The sequence below is a fragment of the Balearica regulorum genome, chromosome 4, assembly GCF_011004875.1.
Source record: "Balearica regulorum gibbericeps isolate bBalReg1 chromosome 4, bBalReg1.pri, whole genome shotgun sequence".
Taxonomy (NCBI): Eukaryota; Metazoa; Chordata; class Aves; order Gruiformes; family Gruidae; genus Balearica; species Balearica regulorum.
In genome coordinates this window covers 81,072,736-81,092,487 of record NC_046187.1, presented here as the reverse complement: position 1 = coordinate 81,092,487, position 19,752 = coordinate 81,072,736, and the positions used below count along the sequence as shown (strand labels likewise).

Below are 19,752 nucleotides of genomic sequence, written 5' to 3'. Positions count from 1 at the left end.
ATCCTCCTTTTATCCTCTTCCATCCCGTGTGCAAGTGCAAACGTCCCTGGCAGAGGTTTAGTTAGAAACAAGCACCGGGGAACACTTTTCCTCCCCATTGCACCCAATTAACACGCGAGACTCCCTGCCCCAGGACAGGATGGAAACCAAAAGGGATAAATGGCTTAAAAAAGGGGTTTAGAGGAATTCATGGAATACAATCCATCCAGGATCCTTTTACACAGCTGCTGCTTTCCAGGAGGGAGTCCCCCAGCCCATGAACACGCCCTAAATCCTTTGCTCCTACACACCGAACCCCATCATCCCCCATCGCCTGAGCTCTCCCACCAAACGTCCCCATTGCCCCTACTGGGGGGCAGGACCCCTAAATCCCCCCCCCAGCCTGGCGTGCTCAGCATCGCCCAGCCCCATGGAGATGCCCCAGTGCTGCGCCTCTGTTTAGGATTACACGTTGAGGCATCCCAGTTAGCCAGTTTTTAATTAGCGTGTGTCATGTTGATTTTATATCATTTTAATTTCCTAATCAACGTGCCGTGTGGTACCAAGTCAAACATCTTACAGAAACCAAAGTCTACTGCACGTTCAGTGCCAGGGCTGGGAGGTACTTGGGGAATCTAATATCCTAACACAGTTAGGGCCAGAAAAAAACCAAAACCCCGATGCTAATATAATCATCAAATTGCAAAGGATGATAAATACCATGAAAGAAAATATGCAATGTGAGCGGGCAACAAGATTTCTCATAGAAAGCCAACGCTACCCCCTCTCTGCCTGTCATCTCTGCTCTGCCCTCCAGAGCCTTAATTCCTGCTCAGGATTACTTTCCCCATCTGCAAACCTAGATGTAATCAATGAGAGCAAGGCGGCTACTTCTTCAAACCCAGGCTTGGGTTTAATCATGCTTGTTTATGGCAGAAACCAATTAAAACAGCCACCAAATTAGGCAAAACTCAGCTTTAGCTCATGGCGTGGCAATGCAACACGGGGTGCAGGAGCCAGCGCTCGTTAAGAGGTCGTCTCCCCATGGGACAAGAAGTCAATCCCGGTGTTTCAGTAGGAAACAAAAGTACAAAAGGGATGTTGAATTTTGTCTTTTATGGGATTTAGGATTATTTTTCTGGGGAGGCGAAGGCAAAGGCAGCGCCTTCGCAGGGATGTACACAGCCACAGGCGCTTATTGAAACAGTTATATGCGGTATTGTTTAATAGAAGTTACAATAGGATAAATGTACAGTCGAAATCAACATGCTAATTTCTAACGCAATTTAACCTGTAAACCATGCAGTCCATTTTTTAATCAGTCCATCTCTTTTTTTTTTTCTTTTAATCAGTAGCTCTGCTAGTGAGTTTTAAGGAAAAAAAAAAAAGTTCCCTTTAAAGTTAAACCTAGTTTACTAAATTTTCCCCTTATTGTGCAACGACTTGTGCAAAAAAAGCTGTTTTCATCACATTAGTTTACAAAATCACGTCCTTCCCCCCAACAGAGAAAAAAAAAAAAAGAGAGAAAAGGCAACGCAAGCAGCCGGCGGCCAGGGAGGGCTGGGGCTGGGGCTGTGGGTGCGTTTTCGTGTCAAAACAAAATCAGAGGGATGAGCCGAGGCAGAAAGCGACTCGGTGCAGACTGGATTCCAGAAGCTTTGACCCCGAGCTGCCCGTGGAGGTTTTGGGGTGCTACGCCCCGAGCCGGAGGAGCTGCAGGTGGGATGGATGGTGTCTCTGACCAAAGGTCCCCCAGCCCGGCCCCGAGGACCCAGCGCGACCCCGGGGCCAGGAGAGGAGCTTGAGACCAGAGCGGCAGCAGCAGTTTTAGCGATGAAGCACATCAACCCGTCCCCCAGTCCCAGCCTGAGCCCCCCCACTCCAGCCGCCGTTTTTGGGGTGAATCCCACCCAGAACATCATGTATTTGGGTGGCTTCCCTCAAACGCACAACTTTCCCAGTTAACAGCAGAGATGGGCTCATCTTGAAGTCATTTGCGATGAGATGTATTTGTGAGCCGGATTCCCTTCGAGCTCCCCAGCAGTGCGATAAACACCGGAGTTGCACTGGGTGGGGGGGACACGGACACGTGGGGTTTCTGGGCACCCATAGGAAATGGGGTGCAGAGACCCCCCGCATCCCTGTGGCATCCAGGGATGGGATCCAGCCAAGGCGTGGGAGGGTGGTTTGATGCTCCAAACCACTTGATGCTCAAAAAACCTCACCAAACCCACCCCAGAATTAAAAGGAAAAGCCAAGCGGAGATGTGGCGGAGAGGTAGGAAACAACCGAGGGCAAAGATGTCTCTGCCCAGGGGTGAAGGGATGCTGGAGGGACACCTACCACAAACCTCCCTCACCTGCCACTTCCCAGCATCGCTACCTCGGGGAGGAGGGGAGGATTTTACCCTAAAACCAGCTTCAGTGCGGGATGTGCCGACAGCAGCCGATGCCGTCGGAGTGGTCCCGGCTCCATCTCAGCCCCCGCTTTCCACGCTGTCCCCCAGCATCTTCCAAACAGTTTGGGGCCGGCATGCGAACGCCCACGCCTTCTGCCCAAACATCCATTTTTGCAGCAGCACAAAATCAGCCAATTTTTAAGAAAACAAAACCAAAAGAGCCCCTCGAACAAAGCACCGGCCAACTTCTCCCCCACACCCCCCATCAGAGCCTGGAGTTGGGGTTGGATGTAGAACAAAGTGCAAAATTAGTAAGAGCATCTGACTTGAACTCCAGCCCTAGGAATAACAAAAAAAACCCCAGAAAAAAATCTCCTCCTCTCTCTCACACACATGCACACCCGCTGATGTCTAACGGACACCATCCCCCTAACGTACAGGTACGCTTTGGGCTGCAAGTTAGCGCATTAGAGACCTTACATAAAATTATTGCCAACCCCTGGGCTGCCTGCACAACCCCTGGAGATTATAAAGAAGATCACACCAGCAGATGCTTCTCAGGAAGCCAAACTTGTCCTTTTTGTTATTTTTTTTTTTTTTTTCCCCCCACTGGTGCTGAAATATGTTTGCTGGGTGGGAGGAGCGCGGGGGGATAACCCAGTCTTTTCTACAGCCACTGCCTAAAAAAAAAAAAAAAAACAAACCTAAGGAAGGTTCATTGTATGTACATGGAGGTGTTAATGACAACATTATTTGTTTTGGGGGTTGCAAATCTTGATTACAGCAGAGTTCTGTCCCTGTTTCCCACCCCCCTTATAAATTTATAGCAACAGCCTTTCCCTCATAAGCAATACCATCCGTATTGGAGGATACCAATCATTAGTAAAAGATTTAGAGGGGATTTTAAATGTCTTCCAGGGCTTTTAAGCAATCTGTTTAAAAGATTAATTTTATTTTGAAGGGATGGAACTGCATCTCTTGGAACAAAAAGTTAATTAGGACCAGAGCACCAAAATGCTATTTTTCATCCCCTTCTGTGACTTGTGGTTAGGCGCTTGACCTCCCGAAATCAGAAACTCGCTGAATCTCTCCCTTGGCCGAGCTTGACTTTCCCAGCAGCAAGTCCTGAGCGCCAGAAGCCAGTTTGCAGGATTTCAGTCCCGGCCTCTCTGAGCAGAGCTTGAAGGAGCAAAGAAATCCATGCCGGGCAGGCACGGCAGTGTCGTGTCCCTTCTCTTTTAACTAAAGCTCGGTGGAGATGGGAAAAAGAGCCCAGATGTGGGATGGGGAAGGCTGGGAGCTGGCTGGAGCATCTGAAACAAGGTCTTGCCCCAAGACCCAGCTGCCTTGGGGTTTTTACGCGGGCACCCCTTGTGCAGTGCAATATAGGGGTCACCCTTTGGGGGGAAAAAAATGGAGTTTCAAGGTGGTGGCAGGAGCTGGATGCTTTTTTCTGCTCGCACTGTCAGCAGCACAAAGCCCCTTCCCCGTGTCTCGGGGACCGGAGGCGAGATGCTGCCCGGCAGTGCCTGCTCCTCCTCCCTTCATCCCGCACCTAGCACGGAGGAGAGAAAAATCATCCTGGCTGCAAAGCACCGCCTCGCCTGGCAGCAAAGCCAGCGGCCGACAAAAGCGATTAAAAATTGTGTTTGACAGTCTATCCTCCCCCTAATAAAAACTGGAAATGCCAGAGCGCCTTATTTGTCATGCTTGCCGATGCTCAGTGACGCCGTTGCCAGCATCTGTAGCAGCTTGATTCCGAAGGATTTTAAAGTGCTTGTTACTATTTACTGGTCCTTAACTGAAATGCCCTGTGGATTGAAGCTTCCCCCGTTACTGCCACCACCGAGTAGCTGCGGTTTTTGTTTCGATCTCCATCCTCTGGGTAGGAGCTCGGGTCTGATGCTTGAACCAGCCGATCCCACCCGCTTTTGCCAACCCCTGCCACACTCTTGTCCCCACGTCTCTGCCAGGGTGGCACCGCCGAGGGATGAGGAGGAGGAATAAAGTTCCCTGTGGTCCTGCGGCTCGTGGGTGGAGGGCTGAGGGCTCTCCCATCGCTGCCAGGACCGTAAGGATGGGTCTGCTTCCTTTCCCCAGCAGTTCAGCGAGGAACAGTTTCCTATCAGAGTCCAGCAAGATGGGCAGTTTTTCCTTCTCGGTTGTGCAGGATTTGGGATGCCAAGATCGAGCTGTGGATCCCCTGGGGCTCACGGGGGCCGTGGCGAAGCCCCCAGGCTGGTTCACGCTCAGGTCCAGCGTTTTGGAGAGCAGGAAAGAAGTTGCCAGCAGGGAATGGACCGAGTTCATTTTCACTTTTCCCTCTGCAAGCCTTTGCTGGGTCGCATGTAGACGTATCTGCGATGATGATCCCTTTCTGGGCACGCTAAAACCAACTTTCATTCAGCTGCTTCTTTTTTCCTCCATCCTTCTTACATGTACTTCAAAGAGGCGTTAAGAAGCAAGTAACTTCTGATCCCCCCCCAGCCAAAACCAAGGAACCGTAAAGCCAAGTTTGGCTTTTCCCTCCTGTTAATGAAAATAATCCACTGGTCCTCGTGGCTGGAGACTACTGGGACAGAACAGCCCCAGAAGGTCACTGCCGACAACGTGCCTATTTACTTTCAGGGTTAAATAACACGTACCCTTATCAAAAATAAAATAATTAAGAGAAGTATTGCTGAGGAACAAGGAGGGAAGATAAAGCACCATCCCCTTCATGCACCCAGAGCTTGAGTGTCAGAAGAGCTCCCCAGGCAAGAAACACAGAGCAGAAAGTGCGTGTGGTCAGCGAGCAAAGGGCCTGAACGCACCAGAACCCTGCTGCTGCCCTGCGGCAAACGCCATGCGGTGACGTTCGAACCAGTCCCGGCCCTCTGTAGTTTCGGGATCCTGCGCTGAGGGAGGGGAAGGGGAAGGAAGCAGAGCACCCCTCCGCTTCCAGAAGCGCTCTGAGGGCTGAGAGCACCCACCGCCTTCAAAGGAGGGTAGGAAACGGGCACGGCTCACGCTGCAGCAGCACCGTCAGGGCCGTACCACCCACCAGGAAGATTTTAATTCCCTTTAACATCAGGGTTTGGGAGGTGGGGGAAGAGGCCGGATAAGCTTTCACCTGCAGTAATTAGTCACAAGGGTAACGAGAAGATAAGGGCGAAAGTGCCCTCTCTCTGTATCCCGAAGCCTGGGATTCAAGTCCTGTTGGTAGCATTACCGTCCTCCCCAAAAGCTGTCTGGATTTGAGCGGAGGATGTTTGGGCACCTCCAGAGCAGAGAGGGGAATTTTGTCCGTAGGCACTTCTGAGCCGGGGCGTGGGATGAGCGATGCTGCTCCACGGAGCATCTCCTGCTGCCTCCACTTCGGGCACCTCCAGGAGCTCCCTCCTCATCGTCGCGGGCAGCGGTGGGTTTGCAGGGCTGTTCTTCACGCGGCGCCAGCCAGAGCTCACGGGAAGCAGATGGACTTTACCCCATTGCACCATATCAGGAGGAGAAGAAAGACAGGACACCAGCATGGAAAAGAGGTGGAAGGAGAGGAAAAACCCCTGAACGGAGTGTCCTGGACACCAGGAGAGCCCAGCCTGCCTTTGCACAGTCCCTGCTGAGCATCCCTCCTCTCCTGCTACCTGACCGTGCAGGATGCCAGCAGCAGCATCCCAGCACCAGAGCAGCGCCGCAGGACACCCTGCCAGGTTGCCTTCTGGCTCTCCCTTTCCAAATCCAATTAACGAGGCAGCTCTTGAAGCCCTTCTACATTCAGCGCGGGTCCCAAAGACACCGGCAGGTCCTAGAGATGGAGCTGAGGGGTGGCAGACACGCGGGAAGGGGTCGCAGCTCCAGCGATCTGCAGCCTCAGGTGGAAACCAGCCCTTCCACGAAAAAGAGGAGAAAAGTTGGGAAATCAGTTTGCCTCTTTTCTGACCTAAATCCAGTACCCAAGCTGGCAAAACAAGCCAACGGGTGACCCTCTTTCTAAACGTCTGCTCCTTTTACCGGAGGCCATGAGAAGAACCCAAAACCACGACTCCTCCCTATATTTTTTGTTTTCAATTCATTCTGCAACTGAATAAGTTAACAAAAGGAAGTCAGACCGATTCTTTCAATTTGGCTTATTAAAAAAAAAAAAAAAAAAAAAAAAAAGGAAATAGTCTGGGTGTGAACTTCTCTCTCAGGCTTCAGGATTTACCGTCACTTTATAAACCCCTGAAAATCGGAGTTTATAATAGCAGACTCCTGACACCACCTTACAAGTAGTGCCACCTATTTTCCCCGGGATTGTTTAACAAGGAACATTTTGTCATCAGGGTAGGTTTCATGAATACTATACAGGTGAATAAAAAAATACATATATTCTCTTTGAACAAGAATCCCAAGTCCAGGCATGTGGAAGGCTGCGGTGCAGGGACCGGCGCGGGCAGGAGGTCCCCGAGTCCCTCACGAGTGATGGCTGTTGATCAGGCTGCGGAGCTGCTTGGCCACGGTGTCTATCAGCTTCTGCTTGTCCCTCTCGTTTTTCCGAAACTGGGCAAAAACGTTGTTTTTTCTGCTCGTGTCTCTCATCCTGCGCAGAGCAGAAACAGGTTATGGCACAGGTATCGCTGCTCAACGAAGGAACTGCATGTAAAGCGCCCGTATTCAGGCTCTGACAGCGAGAGGAGATGACCGCATCTAAAGGCTCTACCCCCATGTTTATCACATATTTGTGTAAAGGTGGGCATACCAAGCCACGTGCAGGCTTTACACAGTTTGCATTTTTGCTTTAAAGCCCCCAAATAGCAATCGATGTCACCAAAGGGTCTATCTCTAACACCAAAATGCACATCGTTCGCCCCTTCCAAAGAGTTTTCGCTACGTCCCCACGTCACCTTCTCAAGTGGTGAATGACGACACCGTAATATTAGGAGGGAATTAAAAAATTAGCATCGAATCCACAGCATTAAGGCTTCTTATTTGAAATGGTGCATCGCATGCGGCCAAGAGATGCAGCTTTTGCGGCAGCCGGAAAGGTTTGGAGTTGTGAGCTTGAAATATTAGACAATATTATATAATATAATTTATATTAAAGGAAGGAATCCAGCACCGGTTTCCTCAATTTAAAAATCTTCTTGAGATTTGTATTTTTAACAAAAATTACATTCAATACACGAAGCAGCGTACTGATCTCCACGACTTCCCCAAAAAGCCAGAGACAAGAAGAGCGGGTGGTGGGATGGGACCTGAAGGCGAAGCTGGTGCAGCTCCATCTCTCTCCTCCATGCAAAGCCGGGGGTTCATGCACGCTTGCATTCGCGGAGACATATTTTGGGGTGGGGGGGTATCAGGTCTTATTGCACGCTCCAAGCGTGAGCTTTACGCAGGCAAGGCATGTGCTGGGAAGAGAAACTACCCCACAAGGGTCAACCCTTCACCAGCTCCTGAAGGTATCAGGCTCCCAACATCCAACCTGCTGGTTCTCAGCTGGCAACCGCTCTTTTGTAATACCACAATTTGTAAATTATTTTCTCGGTAAATCAGATCTGGCAGAGGCAGATGGCTTTGGACGAGTCACACAAGCCTGTGTTTTCGGTTTTGGGGACCTAAATGAAGCATTAAAGTGACTGGGATGCAGCGCTGCTAGTCCCTGGGAAGTTGGCACTTTATCAAACCGGGGGGGGTTTGAGTTAACCGAGCACAAATCAAATCTCTTGAAACTCATTTAACCGATTAAAAAAAAAAAAAAAAAAATCTAAGGTTTTTCATGCTTCAATCTTCCTAAACAGAGCCAAAGGGAATCTGAAATGTTCCCAAAAACATCCAGCTTGGAACTGGAAACAAGGATAACAACTTTATCCCAAAGGCTAATTTGCTAAAGTTATAAGTGCCCAAAGACACAGGATTACAACCGAGCTGCTTTCCCAACAGTAACAAGATAGCTTGGAGCACTTTTATTCAGCAAAATAAGTATTTATTTTTTTCTTTCTCTATTTTTTGTAACCAAAGCGGGTTGCCAGCTGCTCCGCCGCAAGAACCAGGGAGCGATCGCACCGATGGAAAGCGGGGTTTTCCAGTCGCACAGGTTAGAGGTCTCAGTATCCTGAATTTTGGAAATAACCACCCTCCCGTGGGACACCCATTCCTCTGGCAGTGCTGTACGGCTCCAGCGGGTCTCAAAGCGCTTTACCAGGAGGGCTGAGAGCTCTGTTTGTATTCCACAGGCTCGGGGGGGGGACTGCCAGTAAACCTGTACCGTCAGGAACCTCCACCCAGAGCTGCACCCATCCCTCTCCATCGCTGCCTGCTGCAGTCACCCCCAGGTAACGCACGGGGAATGTACAGCAGAGTGTCCTCTGCCCCAACTGCCCTCTCATCCTGGGCATCCTCGGAGCCATCTCTGATCCCGTGGGACCTGGTCAGGTCCATGAAATGTTTTTGAAGTAGTGCATGTTGTATACAAGAAAACCTTTGCAGGTGTTTGAATGATTAGAAAGGAGTTGCCTGGATAAAGCTACTGGCTTGGGATGAAAAAGCAGCCAGGGCACTGATCCCACACCAAACCCGGGTAGGTGGGTCTGTTAAACTGGGGACGAGTGTCTGCGGGGGGTTGGGAACTGCTGATACCTTCAGACACCACGTGAAGGTAGAGGCACTAAGCTATTAAGTATTATTAACGAATTAAGATGCCTATGGGACACAAAACCCTGCAGAATTTGGGTGCTGTGCCAGGGACCAGGCAGTGTCGGGATGGGCTGCATCCTTGGGAGAGGCTGAGCTTGCAGACCTGCTCGAGGAGACCACGGCGGCTCCGGTCCTGCCCTCAGAGCCCCGCAGGCAGACACCGAGCCGACACAACGTGGTCGGTGTCAAAGGCGTTCAGAAACGCCAGGCTGCTGCTTTTCCAGCATTTGGCTACAGGAAGCACCCGGTCCCTGATCTACTGGTGCAGCCAGACCAAGACTATCAGGTTTGAAAGAGGGAGGCAATGCAGCTGAGCACCTCTTTGGAGGACGGACACTTCTACTTCTTTAAGTGTGTGCCTGCACAGCCCTGGGACAACCGAGCCCAGTTTTGTAACGTGGTCCCTGTGCGTTAGCGCAAGAATTAGAAGTAAGAGGAAGGGAAAGAGAGAGCTCAGCGCTGTCCCCACCCCTGTCAACAAACACCACCTTCAATAGAGCCAAGCTTTGTTTAAATTAATCTATAAGAAAAAAAAAGCAACAGAGTAAAAGCTCCTCTTTTAGCTCTAATTAGTGCATTTGAGACGATAAAGTTACCGGAGGGAACCGTTTCAAAGACAGCTCGCATTTAGATCATTTAGTGCTCCATTTAAATCAAACAATAAAGTCACTGCAAGGTGAGGGTAAAAGCCCAAGCAAGCAGCATACTTACACTCGTGATATCCTATGAGAGATGTGTGATTAGGAAAAGAGATAATGATGAAAACAGGTTACAAAATGAACCAGCGGATCAGAATTTCACGTCGCCTTGTCGGCAAAGCTCGGCTGCCTACGGAGAGGGCTGGGGAGGTAGGCTCGGAGCGCGGAGGGGAGCGGACGTGCCTGAAGCTACGGCCAGGTCAGCGCAGAGTCTCGGGCGAGCTGGAGCTGGTGGATGATGCACAGAGACTCCCCAAAGGGCCTGAAGCCCAAGCAGGGACAGGGCAGAGCCCGCTGGAGCATGCAGGCGATGCCACGCAGGCGATGCCACGCAGGCGATGCCACGGCACGAGGATGCGGGAGATGCAAGTGCCAACCCGGTGATTCCACCGGGGCTGCCTCCGGAAAGCAAATCTGTATGTGAAGCTTGCCCTTCAAATGAGATCCCTTTTGGGAGAAGGCTGGCAAGCCGAGCTGGGCTTGGTGGCTTTTTAATAACAGCACCGAGCACGGATGCTGCGCGCTCCAGTACTACCTGGGGAAAACGGCCAGGAGCATGGAGCTGCCCTCCTCCACTCCCACTGCCTTCCCAGCAACCCAGCCGACTGCCTGCTCCCGATTCCCAGGCTCTTCCAGCTGCTTCATGTCCAAGCTCTCAGATTTTTGACAGCTCTTTAGTTTACCTTTTTAGTGGTAGCTCTGAATACACCTCACACTTTTGCATCATGGATGTTGGGTTGCGAATATGTCGTAACAGCATATTACACAACGCATAGAAATACGTATTGAAAACCAATGCTATGATGTATAAAAGTGCTTTACACCCAGCAACTACCTAAGGTTAGTCCCCGTGTGCCATATTGATAACATCTGGATGTCAGGAGCTGCAGTGAAATCAGCTATTCTCCTGCGCGCTTCTGTGGACCACAGATAACACAGATGCAACTCCAAAGCTCAGAAGCACACCAGGGTCGGTCTTCTGAAAGCGCAGCCCCAACTCTAAACTAGACAACTGCTCCTCTGCAAGCAAGAGAGAGAGGTACTCCAAAACCCAACTCAAACTCCTCCTCAGGGTCTAATTTCACGGTAAACCTAACCCAACTGCTCCTCCACGCAAGACTTAGCAGTGGAGCGCCCACGGCATGAGCTGCTTGGAACGTTACTACTGATTATTAAACTGTCCCTATCCCCACCCATGAGTTTTACTTTTTCTTCCAATGCTCCTCCCCATCCCACCCGGAGGAAGGAGTGAGTGAGCGGCCGCACGGTGCTCAGCTGCTGGCTGGGGCTAAACCACGACAAGGTCTACCAGAGAAAGTGTCATCTGGGCCACCTCCTACCAGGGGCAGGACGGGTGACTGGTGGCACTTCACTCCCACGTGCTAGAGGGGTTAGAAGCGAAGCAAATCCCACTCTTTGGGTCTGCAGCAAACTCACGGGCTTTCCCTCCTTGCTGCTGGCTTGCAGGACTGGCACAAGCCGCCTCGCGGTGCTTCAGGAGGGATCCCAAAGCCCCCGGCACGTCCCGGCACTGCTCCTCGGCACAGCTCCAGGGCTTGGGCTGAAGCTGTGCAAAGCACATGAACGACAGGCTTCAAAGAGGCTGAAATTCAGCTTTATGGAAGAGCGTGTCCTCACGAAGAGCAAGCCTTGGAGCACACAGCCACCTACGGACACTGTCCCTGTCCCCTAGCCGGGCTTTTAGCACTTGATCCCCTCCACGGATCCAACAGAAGGGAGATACATGTGTCTGCAGGCTAGCAAATTTTAAATTATTTCAGGGGCCTGAGATACACCTCTACAGTGGAAGTCTGTTGTAAGACAAGGAAAACTCTACTTAAAAGCGAAGCAAAAAGACAGACCCTCAGCCAAGTCAATACAAAACCTGGAATTCAGGTCAGTGGGATAAATGGGGATTTTTCTATGTGAGCTCCCACTGTCCACCTGGGGGTGAGACCTTTGCTCCCTGGATCACAAGCAGCCTCCTGCTCCCCAGGTTGCTCCGTCCAGGCACCGCGCGGGATGGAATGAGCTGCTAAAACACACGCTTCTCCAAAGCCAGATGGGGGGGTGAAAACCATCCCGGGTGTCCGGACCCGCACTCACTTTTCCAGCAGGATGAGGGCTGTCGTCGGGTTCACGCGAAGATACTTGCACGTAGGTTGTCCGTAGTCAGCCAAATACGTTGACCAGTCCCACTGGATGAACAGGTCTAAGAGCTGCAGCAGCCACGGGAGAGCAGAAACAAACAGAAATAAAAGATTTGAAAAAGCTGGCGAGAGAGCAGGTGGTTTATCTGAAAGCTGGCAAAGATCCTGGGCAGGTGGTGGTAACCACAAAAAAATGGCTTGCAGTCTTTATTCATTCATTTAATATTATTCTGCTAATGTTTAATTATTAACGTATCTATATCTAATCATTAATTTATTGATATTTAATATTAATTTGTGTATGACAATACTAACTTAGCCATGGAGCACTCCTGCCACGTTATCTCTATTTTTGGGGTGAACTAGCGGTACAGGGGATCTGAGGACTGAGACACGCCGAGGAGGTGGGGTGTCAGGAGGGGAAGCTCGCAGCTACAGCAGGAGGGCACTTTTGGGGTCAAAGTCACCACAAATTCCTTCTGTCCCCAGAGAACCCCCAGCATCATTTGAGCCATGCCACAAGGTTTTCTCATCACGCTTGCTCCATCTCAACATCTTCCAAGAGCTTTGTAAGCGTCTCTACGATGAGAGCTCCCTGGGGAGGTGTGGGACCCATCCAGGAGCTCAGGGGTTTATCTTGGGTGAACGCAGCCACCAGAGGAGACTGGGAGTCCCAGGTGGTTTCCAGCTGTTTGTTAGAGAAACCACTGCTGACCTCAGCAGCAGGGGAAGGAAAAAGTGGATTAATTCAGGCGTCTGTCACAGTCCCTGCTCCAGACTCACAAAATTCACATCTGAAGCCCTTCACGGCCGCAAAGGACCCCCTTGGGGCCCCATCCCTCCCAGGTGATTTGGGTGAGGGATGAGCAAACATCCCAGGTTTCCTAAATGCCCTCTCCCACTCCACCTTTTGCATCCTTATTTTCCTTAAAACTCGAAGATGAGCTCCCACACCTTTGCCACACAAGGACCTCCTCACCCCTAAGAGGACTTGCCCCTCCACCCACCAGAGCACGTATGAGAAGACGTATGAGATGCAGCCTTCCTCTCCATCATCTAAAAATGGGTTAATTAAGAGCGGCTGAGTTTCCCCCCCGCCCCGTCAACCTTCTGCCTTGGAGAGCTGCTGTGACCGCTCTATTGCAGGACAGGCTGCCAAGCGCATCGACGTCTTCATCGCTCGCGTCTGCGCGTCCCCGCGCCCACCACCGAAGCCTGGAGAAGAAGGACCATCCCGCAGCCAAGCAAGGACCATAGAGAGCTCATTGTCCCCGCGTCTCCATGGTTTTCCTGGAGACTCCAGCACTGTTTAACAACACGTCCCGCCCTGCCAAGAAGGGGATTTGGCTCCTCCGAGACCTCAAGGTACAAAACAAAAATGTGCAACAAGATTCTTTTTGACTATGTAGGTCAGGGCAAAGAAAACAAGCTGTCAGGAACAATCCCCCAGGCTGGCGGGGGGGACGGATTAGCCGGGACCTAAGAGGGCTTTTCCAGCCCGCGGTCCCGCACGGCTTTGTACGGCGGGTCCATTGTGTTAACTACAAACCCAAGTTGAACATCATCGGCAGGAGTTTATTCCAAAGGGCACCTTCAAGAGACAATCTTAAATATGATTTCACAGGCTCTTTTCATACAGCACAGCAAGGCCAAAACTCTTCTGTCGGGTTTGCCGGCTGCTGCGGGTAGCTGCACGGTTGCAGAGCCTAAATCGGATCCCCCCCAACACACCAAAGTCCTCTTGCTGGTGGCCCCGGAGGACACTGAACGTGCCTCTGGTAAACCACGAACAAAGCAGCACGAGTTGTTGCTGTAGAAAGTGCATGGCCAGATCATCGAGGGACCAGGTAGCCATTCATGGGGAGTGGAAGTAAAGCCCCAGGAGAAATAAAGCCCCAAGAGAAAGGGACAAAAGAAGAACCGAGATAAAAAGGTGATGATTAGAAGTGGGTTAGGAGAAGATAAAATAAAAAGCTTCAGGAGATGTCACGAACAGGAGGCTTGGGAAGACAGCAGAAGCTTGGGGAACCAGGCAGTAGCTCAGAGGAAGGGTAAGGAAAGGGCTTGGAGAACCCTCCCACGCACGTCTCTCAAAGAACGTGGCCAGTCTAGCACGGGGAGATTTTTAAGCAAAAGTCGGGTGAACAGCCATCTAGGGCAGCTCAGGCCTTGATCTCCAGCTCAGGAGCCTGAGCCAATGCTTGCCATTCCCACCAGGGCCAGGTGATGACTGGCTGGGATGGCACATGGTCCTTGTCCCAACGGCCACCCCCATCCCACAACTTTGCTTCAGCTCTCCTCCAGCCCAGTTCAACTCAGCCAGGTTGAAGCAATGCAGCTCTCCCTTTGCTGGCGTTGAAGATGCACCACCACACCGTCCCCTGCGCTGGCATCAGCATGAAGGGATGGTCGGGGTAAGTTATTTTAAGGACTTGTTTTAACATGGACCTATTAGAGCAGGTCCAGAGGAGAACATGAAAATGGCCTCAGGACTGGAACACCTCTGCTATGGAGAAAGGCTGAGGGAGTTAGGGTTGATCAGCCTGGAGAAGAGGCTCTGGAGCAACCTTATTGTGGCCTTTCAGTACTTAAGAGGGGCTTATAAGAAAGACAGAGACTTTTTACAAGGTTCTGCAGTGACAGGATGAAGGGCCATGGTTTTCAACTGAAAGCACGTAGATTTAGATTGGACATAAGGAAGAAATGTTTTGTGATGAGAGTGGTGAAGCCCTGGCACAGGTTGCCTCGAGAAGCTGTGGCTGCCCTGGCAGTGTTCAAGGCCAGGTTGGATGGGGCTTTGGGCAACCTGGGCTAGTGGAGGGTGTCCCTGCCCATGGCAGGGGGTGGGACTGGATGGGCTTTAAAGGTGCCTTCCCACCCAAACCAGTCAGTGATTCTATGATTTTACTCTCATTCATCACACCAGTCAGGTAGCTCCAGCTGAACACATCACTACAAGAACGCAACAGGCACATTTGAGAGAAACCCTAACAACCTGAGGGTACTGGTCAACAGCCAGCTGAACATGAGCCAGCAGTGTGCCCAGGTGGCCAAGAAGGCCAACAGCATCCTGGCTTGTATCAGAAACAGTGTGGCCAGCAGGACCAGGGCAGTGACCGGCCCCCTGTACTCGGCACTGGTGAGGGTGTACCTCGAGTGCTGCGTTCAGTTTTGGGCCCCTCGCTACCAGAAGGACATTGAGGTGCTGGAGTGTGTCCAGACAAGGGCAACAGAACTGGTGAAGGGTCTGGAGCACAAGTCTGATGAGGAGCTGTTACTTTGGTAAAACTAAACAGACCACCGCTCCTCTGTACTGAATGCCTTTGTTCTCTGCCACTTCCCCCCCCCCCCAGCCCCGATCAACTGCACAACAAGCCTTGTTAAGGGCCAATCGACAGGAGCGGCTGAGGGACCTGGGGTTGTTTAGCCTGGGGAACAGGAGGCTGAGGGGAGACCTGATGGCTCTCTACAACTCCCTGAAAGGAGGGTGTACCCAGGTGGGGGTCGGTCTCTTCTCCCAAGTAACAAGTGACAAGACAAGAGGAAACAGCCTCAAGTTGTGCCAGGGGAGGTTTAGATTGGGTATCAGGGAAAATTTCTTCACCCAAAGGGTTGTCAGTCCCTGGAACAGGCTGCCCAGGGAAGTGGTTGAGTCCCCATCCCTGGGGGGATTTAAAAGACACGTAGATGTGGTGCTCGGGGACATGGGTTAGTGGTGGCCTTGGCAGTGCTGGGTTAACGGTTGGACTCAGTGATCTTAAAGGTCTTTTCCAACCTAAATGATTCCATAATTCCAAATAAGCCCCATCCTAAATGTGCTCCCACCCTGGACCGGACCTTCCCCAAGCACTGGGAGAGCCAGACTCCCCCCGGCCGGCTCACGACAGTGACGGATGGCCTGTGTATTTTACAACTGTTTGCCTACATCCATCTTGCCGGCGAGGCAGGCCCGAGGATAGCCGGGGCCAGCACCTTTGGCCTCTGGCTGCCGCGCAGCACAGGGCATTGCCGGCGCTTGCCGGGCTCTGCCGCGGGTCGTGCTCTGCAGGAGAGAGGTCTTGCAGGAGGAAGCCTGACGGCTCATGGCAAGCTGTCTCGAAACGATTTATCTGTCACATAAATGTGGTTTTATTGGTTTTACTGTTTAAACTTTTCACCTCTGCTGCTAAATCTGAACGAGTGAAGGCAAAAAAAAAAAAAAAAAAAAAAAAAAAGGAAAGGAAAAACCTGCCTGCGCAGCGGCGCTGGGCTGCGGCGGGCCTGCCGGGGGAGATTCCAAATAAAATATGCAAATACCATTAATTCTTCAAACTAGAGTCTCCTTTTCAAGGCTATAAATCAAACTCGACAGCATGTACACTGGGGGGAAAGGAAAAGAAGAAGGGCGGGGGGGGAAGAGGAGCTTTTACCACGATGATACGAAAGTGGAATAAGCTCAGAAAGCTGCAGACGTGCGGCGTGCAGAGAGCAGGGCTGCAAACTCACAGCTTCCCGGGGCACGAGAAGCATCTCGGCTGCAAGGGCAGGGAGAGGTTCACGTACGTATTCGTAAAAAATGAAGAAATGGAGCTTGTTTTGAGCATGCCTCCAAAAGAAAGGTCCTGGGGAAAAAACCCAAAAACGTCTTTATACACATATATGAGCTCTTACTCAAATGGTGACTCAAGAGAGGGCAACTCTGGAAAGAAAGAATTAAACTGGGAACCAGTTCCCAGCCCTGCCCCAGGCTCCCCTTGGCAGCGGCTGAGAAGCACTTTCTCCCCATTTCCCTCAGTTCCACCTCGAAAAACACTTCCTTTTCATTCCCCTTGCAATATCACCATCTCAAACTCTTCAAAAACGTTATTTTTTTTTTTTCAAAGCAAAGGCATGTTTTTACGGCCCTCACGTCAAGTACAGGGAAAGGATGGTTGCAACTTGATTGCACGCAAAGGAAACGGGGACATCACAATGACTTTGCAAGCTTCTCCCTCCAGATGCAAAGCGAAGCGGGACGGTATGTTCTGTCTGACAAGAGATGACCGCCGAATCTGAGTAAAATTCTTTCAGCCAAGCCAGAAATAATGTCATGTGAAGCCGAACGGATTCAAAACACAGTTTGCAAGGTCTGCCAGCACCTCTGGAACAAGACTGAAGAAAGCACCAGCATTCGCATGCTTGTACCAGCAGCACAGCGGGCTCTGCGCAACCCTGGGAGGTGATGCATGGTGGCTAGAGATAAAGAAGATGGCAGGAAAGGGAGACCTATGTTTTCTAAGATGAAAATAAACCCATGCAAAAACGCCTGTTCCTATCTCAGAGAAGTCAGGATGATGTTGCAGGGATAATTCTAGATACGAGATCCTCTCGACCCCAAGGATCTCTCCTCCCCTCTTCAAGCCTAAGAGACGAAGGTCAAGTGTTACTGCAGGACAGATGAAAATTCCTGAGTTCCTAACCTTCATGCAATACCTGGCTCTTCTTTTTTTCCTCTTTTCCCTCCGCAGAACTGATGTGGTGCCACTCCGAGTATCCACAAACAGGGATTTGCACCCAAACGCTTTGACCTGCAGGAAACTTAAGACGCACCAAATGCTCTGGGCTCATGGATAAGTCTACTGGAAGAGGCGTGTGATCGTCCCCTGCTAGCAGAGGGAAAAGCATCCCGGGACAGAACCACCACAACACTGGACTCGATGTTACATCCACCGGAGCAGGAAGCCAAACTTGTCCGAATTAAAAGCAAAGAGCAACTGTCCAAAACCGGAGCTGCTCCAAGACATGAGAGCAGCCTGCAGTCCAGTCAGAAATGGAAACCACATCCTTCTGCTCCCAGCAAGGAAACTTTTTGCTTTTTTCAGTCCCTGGCAAAGGGATTTGGTTGCATAAGAGACATGCGCCTCGGTCCTGTTAAAGTCAAAAAAGCCATCGTCACCTCTGCACTCACATTCGTGTCTTCCCCTGTGCCCCGGCCCTTTTGCTTTTTAATATCCTGACTTTGCGGAGCCAAATTCACGCATGAACTATTGGTATTTATAAAAGAGCCACCGCCAGATCCAATCTAGCACGAGAGCATCGTGGCTACACAGTAACTGGATGGCGAAAGGAGAAACGACCCCGTCCTGCAGACTAACTCTCACTTTATTTCAAGGTCTAGGTCTCTTCCTGGAGAAGTGAAGGCTCAGAGGGACCCTCATCACAGTATTCCATCACTTAAGGGGTGGCTACAAGGAGGATGAAGGCGCTCTCTTCACAAGGAGCCACATGGAGAAGACAAGGAGCAACGGCTACAAGTTGCACCAGGAGAGGTTTCATCTCAACAGAGGAAAGAAATTTTTTACAGTGAGAACAACTGTTCACTGGAACAACCTCCCCAGGGATGCGGTGGAGTCCCCATTGCTGGAAGTTTTCAAGATGCAACTGGACAGGGTGGTAGATCATCTCATCTAGGCTCCCTTTTCCACAAAAGGTTGGACCAGACAATCTTTCAAGATCCCTTCTAATCTGGGCTGTTCTATGGTTCTGTGATTCTCGCCCAGAAACAAACAGCCCTTCTCTTCTCATCCACCACAATATTTACTCTCGGTGACAAGAGTGAGCAGCAAGGTGGCTTGGAAAGGACTTTCCTCTGCCAACACCATCAGAGTATCAGTAGATCCACCAGCAACGAGACATCATGAGGGGTGGTGGGAAATATCCATTAAAGAACTAAACCTTCCCTTTGATAGAAGCCCAAATTAGGGAATTCTCATGTACCTGCAGCTATTAATGACCCTTTTAGTTCTTCTTCCTCCAAGCACACGTATAGCAGGAGACACAATCTTCTCTACCAGGAGTTGTTGACTTTCCGTGGTGCTCAGGGGCCACACGTTGGAGCCGGCCGGAGCCGGCTGCGAGGTGTTACTGCCTGACATGACTTCTGCAAAGCACCAACTGCTATTAAACAACCCAAAACAAACACCATCAGCACGTGCGCACACACACCCCAAAGGATGAAAAGGGAAAAATGACCCAAAACCATTAGCCGGAAAATCTTGCAACCTGTTTCAACAAATTTAAATGCAATTATCCCAGGCTTCTCACATCCAACCGAGCCAAGGGAATTAGAGTTAACTTGCTGCGTCTTAAAGCAGGAGACAGCCAGGTGTCTGGAGGAGCCTGGCCTAGGTCTAGGTGGTGCCAACAGTGGGTGCGTGAGATCTTCCTTGCGGTGGGTTTTTGGGAGAGGTTCAGATGAACGCAGCAGGGACAGCTATGGCACAGGGTTACGGCCAGGCTTTCATGATGAGCTTTGCATGCCCTGGGTGCCAGGGCACAGAGAAGTGCTAATTAAGTCGGATTTGGGGGTTTCCCAGCTGGAGGCAGCACTCTTGCCCGGAAATCTGCTGAGGGTCATGTTCATGAGCAACTGCCCTTTCTCTCGGGGGGGCAGAAGGAGGGAATATTTTCAGAACCAAGCCAAACCCAGCTCTAAAAAGTTCTACTATCCCTCCTTACCCTTATAGCCTCTAAGTTTGATGCTCCTCTTCCCCAGTCCTTGTTGTGGGCAGCACGCAGAATGAACAGCCTTTGACTCGACACCTTCTACAAACCAGCTGGGCTTCAGTTTGCAAGAGATCACATCAACAGCTTACAAACCTAGCAAGATCTTTTCTTTAAAAGGCTCATTCTGCTGATTAAACACCACAGCTCTTCTGATAAAGGTGACAACAAGAGGCTCAGAGGAAGGCAGCACTTGGGTCCTACCATCATCCTACCTAAACCCAGCTGTATGAAGGGACAAGATGCTTCCAGCGGGACCAGAAAACACCCAGGTAAGACCTGGTCCTGCTGGGTACCTCCATAAATCACAAGAAACTACTGAATCCAAACCAATGCCAATTCCCAGTTTGCCCAT

General features: G+C 50.9%; 1 protein-coding gene across 5 annotated transcripts in view; it reads right to left on the bottom strand.

Annotated features, from left to right (window-relative positions):
* Nucleotides 1-1,174: 1,174 nt before the first annotated feature.
* The window catches only part of EXOC6B (exocyst complex component 6B), a 307,042-nt gene continuing 288,464 nt past the window's right edge, over nt 1,175-19,752 (bottom strand). For all 5 annotated transcript variants that reach the window (XM_075752860.1, XM_075752862.1, XM_075752864.1 and 2 more), the window contains 2 exons: nt 11,833-11,945; nt 1,175-6,935 (listed from right to left, as the gene is read on the bottom strand). In XM_075752860.1, the coding sequence (XP_075608975.1) occupies nt 6,809-6,935; nt 11,833-11,945 (240 nt within the window). In that variant the 3' untranslated portion in view covers nt 1,175-6,808. The remainder of the gene's footprint in view (nt 6,936-11,832; nt 11,946-19,752) is intronic.